General features: G+C 43.9%; 1 protein-coding gene and 1 long non-coding RNA gene across 2 annotated transcripts in view; one reads left to right on the plus strand and one right to left on the minus strand.

Annotated features, from left to right (window-relative positions):
- C4H15orf40 (chromosome 4 C15orf40 homolog) lies at positions 1 to 7,284 on the minus strand. Its single transcript, XM_083184000.1, has 4 exons — positions 6,902 to 7,284; positions 4,572 to 4,698; positions 2,461 to 2,588; positions 1 to 201 (listed from the first exon to the last, which is right to left on the minus strand). The coding sequence occupies exons 1-4, from the start codon at positions 7,001 to 7,003 to the stop codon at positions 106 to 108; spliced, it is 453 nt and encodes a 150-aa protein (XP_083040126.1). The 5' UTR covers positions 7,004 to 7,284; the 3' UTR covers positions 1 to 105.
- LOC146075104 (uncharacterized) overlaps positions 6,867 to 12,560 on the plus strand; it is a 26,614-nt gene continuing 20,920 nt past the window's right edge. Inside the window, exon 1 of the long non-coding RNA XR_014473496.1 lies at positions 6,867 to 7,163. This is a non-coding gene — a long non-coding RNA (uncharacterized LOC146075104). The remainder of the gene's footprint in view (positions 7,164 to 12,560) is intronic.

Below are 12,560 nucleotides of genomic sequence, written 5' to 3' on the forward strand. Positions count from 1 at the left end.
TTCTGGAAAGATTATAATTTTTTAATCATCGTTGTGAAATTTGGCGAGTACAAGATGTTCTCCAGTAATTGCAGCAAACACAAGGAAACAGTACCACGTTTGGATTTAGTCTCTGGATGCTTCACTTTGCAGCTTCTCTAATACAACTTCTGGAGTTACAACAGCCAAAATCTTCACAATTTTCTCTCGACTTTTTCCACCCTGTAAGGACAAAAACAGTCAGCTCTTCATTTCCATGGCTTTGTAAAACAATCTTTATATTAAATATACTTTAAATAAAGTGTCAAAAGGTCCATTAGCAAATGTATAGGTGGAAAAATAGATCTCACAGAAATAAGCTTGCCTTTGGCAATAAAAGACCCACAGTAATGTAATGGTAGAACTAATATATAATGAATAACACTACCTAGAGGTGACACTGTAAGGCATCTAGAAGGGAACACCTACTGACACTGTCCAGAGATAGAGGGGTAGATGTATCAAGCAGTGATAAGGGAGGAGAAGTGATAAAGTGCCTGGTACTTTATCACCGACCAATCAGCTCCTGACTGTTAAGTTACAGTCTGGGTTTAAAAAGGGACAGTCAGGCACTGATTGGCGGGTGATAAAGTACCAGACACTTTATCACTTCTCCCTTATCACGGCTTCATAAATCTACTCCCCAGTGCTAGATTTAATTAGCAGTGCCATTTTTTACAATTATATTTATAATATTAAAATGCGAAACTTGCCTGGTTTCGCATTTAACATGGTCGCCATTTTGGGGGGGGGGGTCAGTTTTTCACGGAAAAACAGTGAAATCGCATCCATTTCCGCAAAGAATAGATGGAACTTGCATTCCATCTATTCAAGGTTTTTCCAATTTTCGGAACATTGGAAATAAAATTGGAAATAAGGGGCAACATTGAAAATTTACTAGGCCACTGCTTATTAAATGTAGCCCACAATACACTACAGTAGATAGATAAGCTACCAACAGCATTAGATTGAGCTACTGTCTCTATAGTTGACATTAACCTAAAGTTATGGGTTGTATACTTTCTATTTTGGTCAATGGTGTTTTTAAAATAAGAACAGGTAAATCTACATAATACATTTTTATGTAGTAGCATCTGTACATATAATTGGAAATACAGGAACAGGTTTCATATTGAATAGTGTCTAACTGGAAGTCACCATGCCCTTTTTACAAGATAGGAGATGGTGTTATCCTTTACAGAAAATGCCCACTGTTCCCATCCATAACAAACCAGTTCACCAACCATAGTGCACAGAATACTGGGAGTATTGCCCATCACATTATTACTTTTCATATTATATCACAGAATTCAAATAATCAGTCACTACCGGTGAAAATAACTTGTACTTGGAATACAAGACCTATATATATATATAGGTTAGGGATGGCCCTCAAAGGCTCTACCATCGATGGTGCCATTGGTGGTCTCCAATAGTGTACACCATTGCAAATATGGGGGAAAGGGCGCTCTTCCTTGGGCACATTTGGGGTAAGACCCATGCCTTTTGAGTGGAGAACCATTGGTGGCTAACCATCAAGGGTCATTATGGTCTGCTTAATAGCGGTGCCTCATAAATGTACAAAAATGACCTCCAACAAATCTAACAGCCAGGCAGTTCTCAATAAAGCTTGGTTTGTCACTATGATGGAATATATTTTTTGTTCACTACACAATATGGTTTAAAACAACTATAATTCAGTATTTTTTTCTGGTAGGTCACAAAATGAGCACCTTGCAGAATTCATCTTCTTATGTTTGGATTTAAGTTCTAGTGTGTCCTTGCTGGCTTCAGACCTGACAATTAAATAATAATCTAACTAACCATTTCTCAGAACAAACATGTTCAGATATGTTAGCAGTGGATTACCCCGATTTTTTGTCATGTGCCCCTTTTTCCTCCATATCCATAATGCAGCAGGCACTAATAAACACTGAAGGGAAAAATCCACCATGGGGCAAGCGAGAACAGTAAATCACATGTTTTATACATTTCCTGCCGGCGCCTGATGATGACGTCAAGCCTGCTTTACCCTGTGGTTCTACAATGGCATCACCACAATTCAGTACCGCCGCAGATCTACTGGTGGCGTCGCTGCCTCCAGCCGCCCAAATAAATGGGGGCAGACCTGCAGCTTGGATGCTCGCTCCCAAGTATCATGAGGCCGGCCACACACCTCCTGCTCCCCGCCATAAACTTCCACCCTCCACGAAGTAAGCCATCCCTATGTGTGCACAACTGCCCACATTGGAAGGAGGACACAGGAGACAGTAGGAGAGGCCATTATATGCTGTCAGTGTCTTTTATCTTTCCGACTACTGCCCAATGCGAGGAGAGAGAGGAGAGATCTCTATATCTATCTATATATAGAGACTGGAACCACAGATCCATTTTTGAGTATGTATTGATGTACAAGTTATAATGAAGACAGAAATCACTTGCCTTGTCAAGAACGACTTCACTCTTCTTTACTTCCAGGACTTTTGAAAGATATCGACACAGTTCAGCATTTGCCTCGCCCTCAGATGGTGGTGCAGCAATCGCAACTCCAACAGATTCTGATGTCACATCTACCATATAAATAGGTTTATAGCAATGCACTAGCAAGAATACAAACTAAAAAGGCAGGTTTTACTAGTAAACAATGCATATAAGGGCTGTCGAGGATAAAGGTGATTCAATTGACAGCAGTGCTGTGTTTCTCTCATACTAATAGCGTAATGGTCCCCTTTTCTAAGAGAACAAGTTATTGGTTCATCACCATGCCTGTTCCATCACGTGCCTTCTTCCCAACTAGAGGATTGCTGAAGAAGCCCGGTCGTTACCATGATAGTGGGTACAGAAAACTGGCACAGTGATGAAGAAGCCCTGTCATTACCAAGATAGAGGCTGCAAAAGACTATGCTATGTTCTGCATTCTGTATCTCTGTAGAAGGGGAACATTATAATATGTAGCTTGTTTCATCATGTATTAAAGCTCAAACCCCCAAAAAGGAAAGCTGAAGTGTCTTGGATCAGTCACCTTGCACATATAGAAGTATTCAGGTATTACAAAAGAAGAGTAATTTGGTAAATACATATTTGCCAATACATGTGACTACTTATCTTTGACAAAACAAACATGTAAAACAATTTTCTAAAGTAGTGACTGGAAGTCATGGAGAGTAATTCTATTCTAGGGTTTTGGTGTCACACACGTGATGTGTACCTTATGCTGGCTACTCATGGAGTGATAGATTATCCATTTGATCCAATAGCTAATATGTTGCAAGCAGTTGGTGGGCCTATACCATGCATGTCCAGTCTATGGCCCTCCAGCTGTTGTGAAACTATAAGTCCCATCATGCCTTGCCACCGTTTTGCTATTAGGGAATGCTAAAATTATGGCAAGGCATGCTGGGATGTGTAGTTTTACAACAGCTGGAGGGCCACAGTTTGGACATGCCTGGCCTATACAAACAAAATGCCAAACATTGTTCACATACTTATTGCTCTGCTGCACAGCCGATGTCCAATATATCTGTCCATACAATGGTGGATATGGCTGTGTGTACGGGTGACCCACTGACTGCCTGTACACTTTCTGCAGGGACTGACGTTACAGCTGGGACATCAAATTTGAATGCCCACCTAGCTGGCTGTCAGGACTGACAAATTGATTGGCAGATTGTGTGTCTATGCTTTCCTGAATCGGCTGCTGTGTTGGCGGACATGTCACATTGGTTCTATTAACACTAAGCACCTATTCATTTCTTCACCCCCCCCCCCCCACACACACACACACAGCTTGGGGGCTTGTTCATACAATTACTGTTCCTCACCTCTGTGGGACTAAATTTCCATTTCAGGTTCCCATGTTTATGCAATGCATGTGCAGTATGGTCTGCAACATAGGATGCAGTACACATTATGCTATCAGTGGTGTTGATAGCATCAGTTTCCAAAATTTAAAAAAAGTGTATCACCACAGTTATGGGGGAGTGCCGATGTCAGGGTCTCCAATGGAGGATGGGGATTTCCTGGCCTCTTGGAAAGACATCGCTAGCCAGATTGTGTGACCCTGCAGCTCAGATCACCAATGCATCAAGAGGCAGGACATACAGTGGGGCAGATGTATTAAGCCTTAACAAGAGATAAATGCAAGGGTGATAAAGAAAGATAAACATCCAGCCAATCACAGGCTGTGTTTGAAAAAAAGTCAGTAAGGAGCTGATTGGCTGGACGTTTATCTCTCCTTATCACCCTTGCATTTATCTCTTGTTAAGGCTTAATACATCTGCCCCAAGGAGAGATAAACATCCAGCAAATCAGCTCCTTACTATCTTTTTTTTCAAACACAGCCTGTAACATGGCAGTTAGCAAGTGATTGGCTGGATGTTTATCTCTCATTATCACCCTTGCATCTCTTGTTAAAGCCTAATTCATCTGCCCCACTAAGTGTAACCACTCCTGCTTCCATGCAAAAAGCAGCTATAGCCACTCCAACCATTATCAGAATCAGGCTCAATGCACATCCAGGTATAAAGAACATGAATAGATGACATTGCAAATACCTGTTATAGCATTTTGCTTGGAACCTGGTTTGGCATGAATTGCTATGATAACAGATCCAGTTTTGTCTCTTGTAACGGGACCTGGAGGATGGGAAGTCTGTGCTGGCTTCTCCTTCTGTCCTTTTACCTGCAAGGATAAAACAGATCTTTTGTTGAATTATATAAAGGTGGCCATACATCTACAGATCGATTGTCAGATTGGGCTGGTTGGGATAAAAACCTGGTAATATCTGAATAACAGTTTTTGGCAGTTTTCCAGCATTTCAAAGCAAATGGTCAACTGTCATTTACTCTCATCCATTACCAGGATTTTGTTCCAACCAGCCCAATTTGACAATCGATCTGTAGATGTATGGCCAGCTTTAGTGTGTTCAATCTGTAACCTCCCTAAAGTCAGGATCCCGACTTGCAGGGGCTATTCTCCCTCATGTGAAGAGGGAGATTAGAACCTGTGGGGAGCACAGCAGGCACAGACAACACATGGGGCTTCAATGCTCCCCTGTCAGAGTACCGGTCGTTGGAATCCCAACTGTCAGCCCGCCATACCACATCCCTACAGTAGAGTCCCTGCCTTTATTAAGCATTAATTTATGCAGTCATCTCTGGTCGCCCTATCAGGCGTCTACAGGCGTGCTAGTAGTGTTCCTACTTCCTTCCTCTATATCAGTTCCTGGCTGGCTTGCCTCCACCCATCTCCTCAAGTTCTGCCCAAGAGTCACACACACACAGCTCTGCTAGCACTGTTAAGGTGCGTACACACGGGGGGAGATATATTGCTCAGCAATATATTGCTGAGCAATATATTGCCCAGTGTCTCCTTTTCATCAGCGACCAGAGATGGTCGCTGATGAAAAGGAACCTCTGCCGGCGGTGCCGCAGAGGTAATCAGCTGGTCGCAGGAGCAAGCTCCTGCGACCAGCGATTAGAATGGGGCTGAAAACGGGAGCGCGCACCCGGCGATTTATCGCCGGGGCACACTCCCAATCACTGGCAATATGGTCGCCAGCGACCATATTTCCAGCGATTTCAGCCCCCATCGCCCCCGTGTGTACACAGCATTACTACTAGGACACAGGCTGCTGTGACCATAGGTTATTCAAAGAAGGGGAGCACAGACACTTGTGACATATGCTGTGTACACACGGGGGAGATATATTGCTCAGCCATATATGGCTGAGCTATATATGGCTGAGCAATATATTACAGAGATGGTCGCTGATGAAAAAGAAACTGCCGGGGGGAGCCCGGCAGTGGTAATCAGCTGGTCGCAGGAGCATGTTCCTGCGACCAGCGATCACCACAGGGGCAAAAACGGGAGCGCGCACCTGGCGATATATCGCCGGTGCACACTCCCATTGCGGGCAATATGGTCGCTCAGCGACCATGTTTCCCGCGATTTTGCACAAAATCGCCCCTGTGTGTACGCACCTATAGGGTTGTATAAATTTACTCACAATCAATGGCCACGGGTAATTGCTTCACCCGGGGCTATCCAATTAGCCCGACAATCGAAAACAGGCAATGGTTGTCAGGGAATTTGTGTCACCTGTGGGGTATGGGTGAAAACCGGACCAACACAAAACCTCCGGACCGCCGGACCGGACATCAAACTCTGCATTTTGTAGCTTGTAGCCTCCGGTCCGGGGGGCTGCCTGTCACCAGGTAGAGGAGGGGGGGTAGAATAAAGCCTCCCTGTATGGTCCGGTCATGTAGCAAAAACCGGACGGTCCGGACCACCCGGGGAGGCTGTAATCTCCCCTCCCCATGTCCCTGGTGATAGCTATGACAGGGACCCCCCTGGACAAGACACCCCTGGACAGGACACCCCCCGGACCGGACCCTACAAGCTCCGGACTGCAGATTTTGATGTCCTGTCCGGCAGTCCGGGGTTTAGTCCGGTCCGGTTTTTACATAGTCCCTCACCTGTGTCAGACTCAGACAGGCAAATCCAAATCCCTGTTTTGGCCACAGAAAACACACAGGTTTCACTATGCCAGTGTATTTTCAGGAGAAAATTTATGTTCAGGCTACCAAACTGAATAGCATGAATAACAATATATCTGAGAATATGTAGCAAATTCATGAAAAACATCAATTTTTATCGTTTCTTTGCCACCCAACATTATGTGGAAAGCTTATTGGAGAAAACCAACTAGACTCCCAGCACTTCCACAATCATACTGAAATATACCGATCCAATACCAAATATTCTGCAACCACTTGTACAGCCAGCGCTCCTGCTTCATACGAGTGTGGGTTAGTAAATAGTGTAATATATCCACACCACAGTATATACTCTGCACTTCGGCAGCTGTGGCGTTAGCATTCACCTCTTTGCTGTTCTTCCGTGGCGGCATCACTGGGCCTGTCGCAGCCCGGGACAGCGAGAGCACACAGCTGGGAAGCGTGCGACAGCCGGAACGGGCGAGCATGGGTCCAGCAGCGGGCCCGAGCGCCAGAGAGCACTGCGTCACAGCCGGCCAAGCAGCGTGGGAAAGTCCCCGGCTCGCCTCTTTGCTAGGCCCGAAACACGTCCACTATTGCTGCGCTTCACCATTTCATTTGTTTAAACGACTCTAGGCAGCAACAGACGTGAGTGGCAAGCGAATCATTGCTAAATCACTTTGCTAGTATAGTATTGCTTCCATTTGCTCCAAGTTATTGTGGTATATTTCAACGAGCCAAATGTATTCCCTATTTCAGCTCCTCCTCCAGTACTGCCAATCTCCCCACCCTAGAGACATTTATTTATTTACTTACTGTATATATATTGTTTAGATGTGCAAATGTTAGTACATAACAACCATATTATAGACATTCACATTGATTCAGTTATGGGTGACCCAATATCGTTAAAGGGCCAACAACCAACAGAAGGGACGCTCTAAATTATCCAAATTAACTTTTATTTAAAACTGCCCCAAAACTACCTAAGTAACATCCGATCACTTATCCCAAAAAGCCCCATCATTTGCTCCAAACTTAAGCCCCGTACACACGGGGGAGATATATTGCTCAGCAATACAGTGCTGAGCAATATATTGCCCAGTGTCTCCTTTTCATCAGCGACCAGAGATGATGAAAAGGGAACCTCTGCTGGCGGTGCCGCAGAGGTAATTAGCGATTACAATGGGGCTGAAAACGGGAGCGCACACCCGGCAATTTATCGCCGAGGCACACTCCCATCACTGGCAATATGGTCGCCTGCGACCATATTCACAGCGATTATAGCCCCTATCGCCCCCGTGTGTACACAGCTTTACTCTACATGCCACTCGGCCCTTGCATGTGCTCCAAAGTGCCCCAGTACACTCATACCACCACTTGCCACCAAATACATATACCTGCAGACTCCCACATGTGCTTTGATGTTGCCCAGCATGTCACTCAGAACTCCTTTCATGCCCCACACATGTCACTCAGCAATTCATAATTCGCAACAGGTGGACTTTACAGTTGTTGACATAACATAGACATAGGATGCATTCATCCCAGTGGACAGGATGCAGGAAGTCACTATACCAACACCAGTATCCCGAATAAGGTCAGGAGACCCTCACCGCAATGTTGACATTGATGAGGATGCGGGTTCCAGAATTCTGACTACCAGCATCACAAACATAGGTATGGTAAGAATGCAGGTAGCGGTAGTTTTAGGCGAAGAATAGGAAAGGTTAGGCATAGGCACGGTCAAGGGGGGGGGGGGGGGATTTATTATTATTATTATTATGGATCATATATTTAATGCAATCTGGGTGGGATCTTGCTGCCCAGGATCGCATTGCAATATGCAATCCAAAAGGCAGGCGCAGGGACAGGAACTCCAAAAGGAGCCTGTCCATGCTATCTGCTCTGCTGAGTGCCGGGGAATCTGCGCATGCGCAGTCAGCAATGAACCCAGCCAACCTGCACATCTGACGGTGGAGTGGAGAGTAGCTACAATGGGCTACCCTCATTCTGGGATGGCAGGGGCCAATATCATGTATGGTTTGCTTTCTGGATATTGGTAAATCTGGCAGCATCGCATCCTCAATAGAATCTGGGACTGGATGGAGTGTTAGGGTTAGGCAATTAGAAGGGGGATAAGCATAGGCTGCAGAGAGGGTTATGCTGAGTACACACCAGAATGATATGGGCTCAATTCTTCCAATTTCGACACATCTTTTGTCCTATTGTATGTAAAATGAGCATAATTGTGCATGTTTTCAATGCGATTCTGAGACGATGTGTGTCCCCGTCAGTCGTTGGGACGCTTTGGAAATTTTACCTGCTGCATTAAAGATTTGTCATCTACTGTACATTGGATTGGGTGCCGATCATGTGCAGGTCGCGTACTCCAATCCATCATGTGACCATCGTACAATTTCAAGGAAAACCTTTCACGTTCGTCGCAGGATCATGGTCGTTCTGGTGTGTGCCCTATATTAGGTTTAGGAGGTGGGGTACAAGGGTTAGGCACTAGTAGGGGGGGGGGGGGGTCAGTCTGTGGAAAGGGGAGGGTTAGGGAGACAGAGGTAAGGTTAGTATACTTACATGACCCCTGTCGGGATTCCCACCATCCACACCGACGGTCCTCCATATGTATACTTTGGGATACATACGAGAGAAAAAAATATCCATCCTGCCATTACTAGTAAACTACGTCATCTATCATTGTGAATGGAAAAATGATCCTAGACATCCTTAATTAATCAGAAATATCCTACAAAAGCTAACTTCTGCTGCCGGCCACAGTCCCTATTATTGTCAATTGGGGCAACAGTCTGATCCCAAGCTTCCAAACTCCTACAAGCAAGGTTTTTCATAGTTTGACATGGTCCTCATAATTGCTTTATGTCTATGGAGGCATATTTGGAGGAGAGAAAATGTATGATTCCTTTTTCCCAGAGTCTCCAGAAACTGACGTGCTCATGCACAAAGTCCGTTACTAATAGGAGTCTATAAAAAAAAATATTGTTTGAGTACATGCTTTGCATATCTGGACATGGCGGGTCACATTCAGAAGTGGCTGCCCCACCAATGTCAAATTTGAATGAAGTCAAGCTCATGTGTCCCGGTTATGTCTGAGTCTCATAAGGATATTCTTATGTCTGTCTTGTGGGTGTTATGAGAGTGGTGCTAGTGTGTCTGTGAAAAGAGCTGGATAAACAGATGCTCAATCTGAGAAACTGCACCTTTCATATGTAGGGCTGGTCCGGTCCAAGTTTCTATGGGATGACCAGTGGTAGGCGCTGAAAGGGGGTGTCTCATTGGTGTGTACATTCAGATACCCAGATGTAAAGCGGGGAACAAAGTGGTATTTGCAAGAAGTCACAGACCTCTGAATCAGGCCCTCTATTTTTTCTTTCTTTTAGTTTTCCAGTATTACTCACATTTGCTTCTATTACACCAGTATATATACACCAGTACTTGCCCAAAGAAGATGCTTATTGTACTTATAATGAAACACATATTTCTGAGGCACCAGGCCCCTGCCCACTCTACTTGCCATGATTGGGGAGAGCAGACAAACATTCAATACATATTTTCAATTGTGAGTTCAAATAATTATTTGTTTCTGAATCAGTGAATATAAATCCTTGTTTCAATAAATCTTCCCTTCTGTCTTTTTGTCCAGTACCATCTACTGTCAGTAGTGCTCATTATCCATTCTGTGGTGGATGTATTCTAAGCGTCCATGTTGAAATCTGACATACTACTACCAGCTTTGTTGAGCTCACAGTTATTATTATAATTTTATTTATAAGGCGCCACAAGTGTTTCGCAGCTCCGTACAAAGGAACAGTTTTGAGTTTACCTGTTGTGCCCCCCCCTCCTCGATGCAATGAGCCGCACTTCAGGCAGGGGGGAAAAAAACTGACTATTCAGTGCTGGGACTGGGGAGAAAGAAATGTGAAGCCAGTCCCTCCCTGCATGGAGGAGCAATCACACGCGTACACTCTCCCACCACCACTGCCCACCAGATCGGACATTGGCACCCTGCTTTGAGTGTGTTTTTTGTTTTGTTTTTAAAGAAGGAGGTCTGTCCACACCTCCTCGTGTTCCTGGGTCCGGCAGAGCTGTTGGTGTCCCTGAGCTCATCAGATGGGAAGATGCAATGAATGACCACAATGAATGCACAATTGCAGGTGCACACTATACAATGTGTATAATATATATATATATATATATATATATCTCTGCATCATAACAATACATCATACAATATATTGCTTAGTGTGCACCCAGCTTAAATGACAATGATCTCCAAACACCTGTAAGATTGCAATTTTTTTCCCCATTGATTGAAATTACCAACTAGCATGGGTGTGGTATGGGGGTCTGACAGTCTTGATTCCAATGGTCATTAGACCGATGTCCGAGCGCAGCGAAGCTGCTTGCAGGCTCGTTGGCTCTCTGCGTTTGACACAGGTTCTATTCTCTCTCTCTAAGGGGGTTGTGGACTCCAATGAGGGAGAATAGCCCCTGTAAGTCGGGATCCCGACTGTCGGGCTATTAACAGTCGGGATTCCCACGTCGGTGTACTGACCAATCGGAATCCCAACTGTCGGGAGGTCATTCAGCAACCAACTATACAGGGAGAATTAACAAACCTTTTAAATAGGACAAATGGAGGTGTTGCCCAGAGCAACCGATCAGATTCTAGCTATCATTTTATAGAATGTAATAGATAGATGATGGCAGGAATCTAATTGGTTGCTCAGGGCAACACTGTCATTTTTATAAGGTTTAATAAATCTCCCCATAAAGTGATAATATACAGGGGGGGGGGGGGATTTACTAAAGGAAATTTGTAAAAAATAGGTGTATTTGTATCCAGAAATACACTTATTTTTGACATTTACTATCCCGAAAATACGGCAATTCGTAGTCGTATTGATCGCACATCAATACGACTACGAATTGCCGTATTTTTAGGATAGTAAAAAGGAAATTTGTCAAAAAAGGTGCATTTGTATCCAGAAATACACTTATTTTTGACATTTACTATCCCGAAAATACGGCAATTCGTAGTCGTATTGATAGCACATCAATACGACTACGAATTGCCGTATTTTTAGGATAGTAAAAAGGAAATTTGTAAAAAAAAAAAATGCATTTGTATCCAGAAATACACTTATTTTTGACATTTACTATGCTATCAATACGAATACGAATTGCCGTATTTTCGGGATAGTAAATGTCAAAAATAAGTGTATTTCTGGATACAAATGCACCTATTTTTTACAAATTTCCTTTAGTAAATTTCCCCCAGGATCTGTTACCGAGTCTGATTTCCTCTCCTGGTAATTACTGATATTACAATTTCATCCATGTTTAAAATGTCTTACTATGGGGGTGTGGATCGTTAAGGCGTCAAGATTTAGGTTAAAACTCATTAGGTTGACCACTATAGGTGAACAGGCCATAGGTCGACACATGAAAAAGGTCGACATGGCTAAGGTTGACAAGGTCAACACACGCAATATGTCGACACAACAAAAGGTCGACATGCATTTTCACATTTTTGTGTCTATGTCAACATAGGTCGACATGGACTCTGTATAAGTGTGCCACATCCCCTCACATGGCTTGCTGCACTCTCCATGTTTCGGGCACAGTGCCTCCCTGCACACTATTATTTCCCCCCCTGATGTCAACTTTTTTCATGTCGATCTTTTGCTTGTGTTGACCTTTTAACCATGCCGATCTAAGATATGTCAACCTTTTTTATGTATCGACCAATTGTGGTTAACCTAATACTTGTCGACCTCATACCCTACTATGGAAGGCTTTTTATACCACTGTTGGGAACTGTTATTACGTTTGGGGGACGGATGAAATATTATGCATTTTGGAATAGATTGCCTTTTTACTCTTATATCATGAATAGGGTATACCTGAAACGAACTCTGTCATGTGGTTTTATAAAATGACTCCTTATTCTGTCCACTGTAGCAGCAGTGTGTTGTGCAATATTGGATAACTGTACAGCTCGTTCCCTATCAC

This window comes from Crinia signifera, chromosome 4, assembly GCF_055691185.1.
Source record: "Crinia signifera chromosome 4, ASM5569118v1, whole genome shotgun sequence".
Taxonomy (NCBI): domain Eukaryota; kingdom Metazoa; phylum Chordata; class Amphibia; order Anura; family Myobatrachidae; genus Crinia; species Crinia signifera.

Excerpts from the sequence above, each read along its gene's own strand:
- C4H15orf40 (XM_083184000.1), bottom strand. The coding sequence starts at position 7,003 with ATGCTCGCCCGTTCCGGCTGTCGCACGCTTCCCAGCTGTGTGCTCTCG. Across the intron at positions 4,699-6,901 it reads CACGGAAGAACAGCAAAGAG|GTAAAAGGACAGAAGGAGAA; the intron begins GTGAATGCTAAC and ends TTATCCTTGCAG. Across the intron at positions 202-2,460 it reads GTGAAGTCGTTCTTGACAAG|GGTGGAAAAAGTCGAGAGAA; the intron begins GCAAGTGATTTC and ends TTGTCCTTACAG.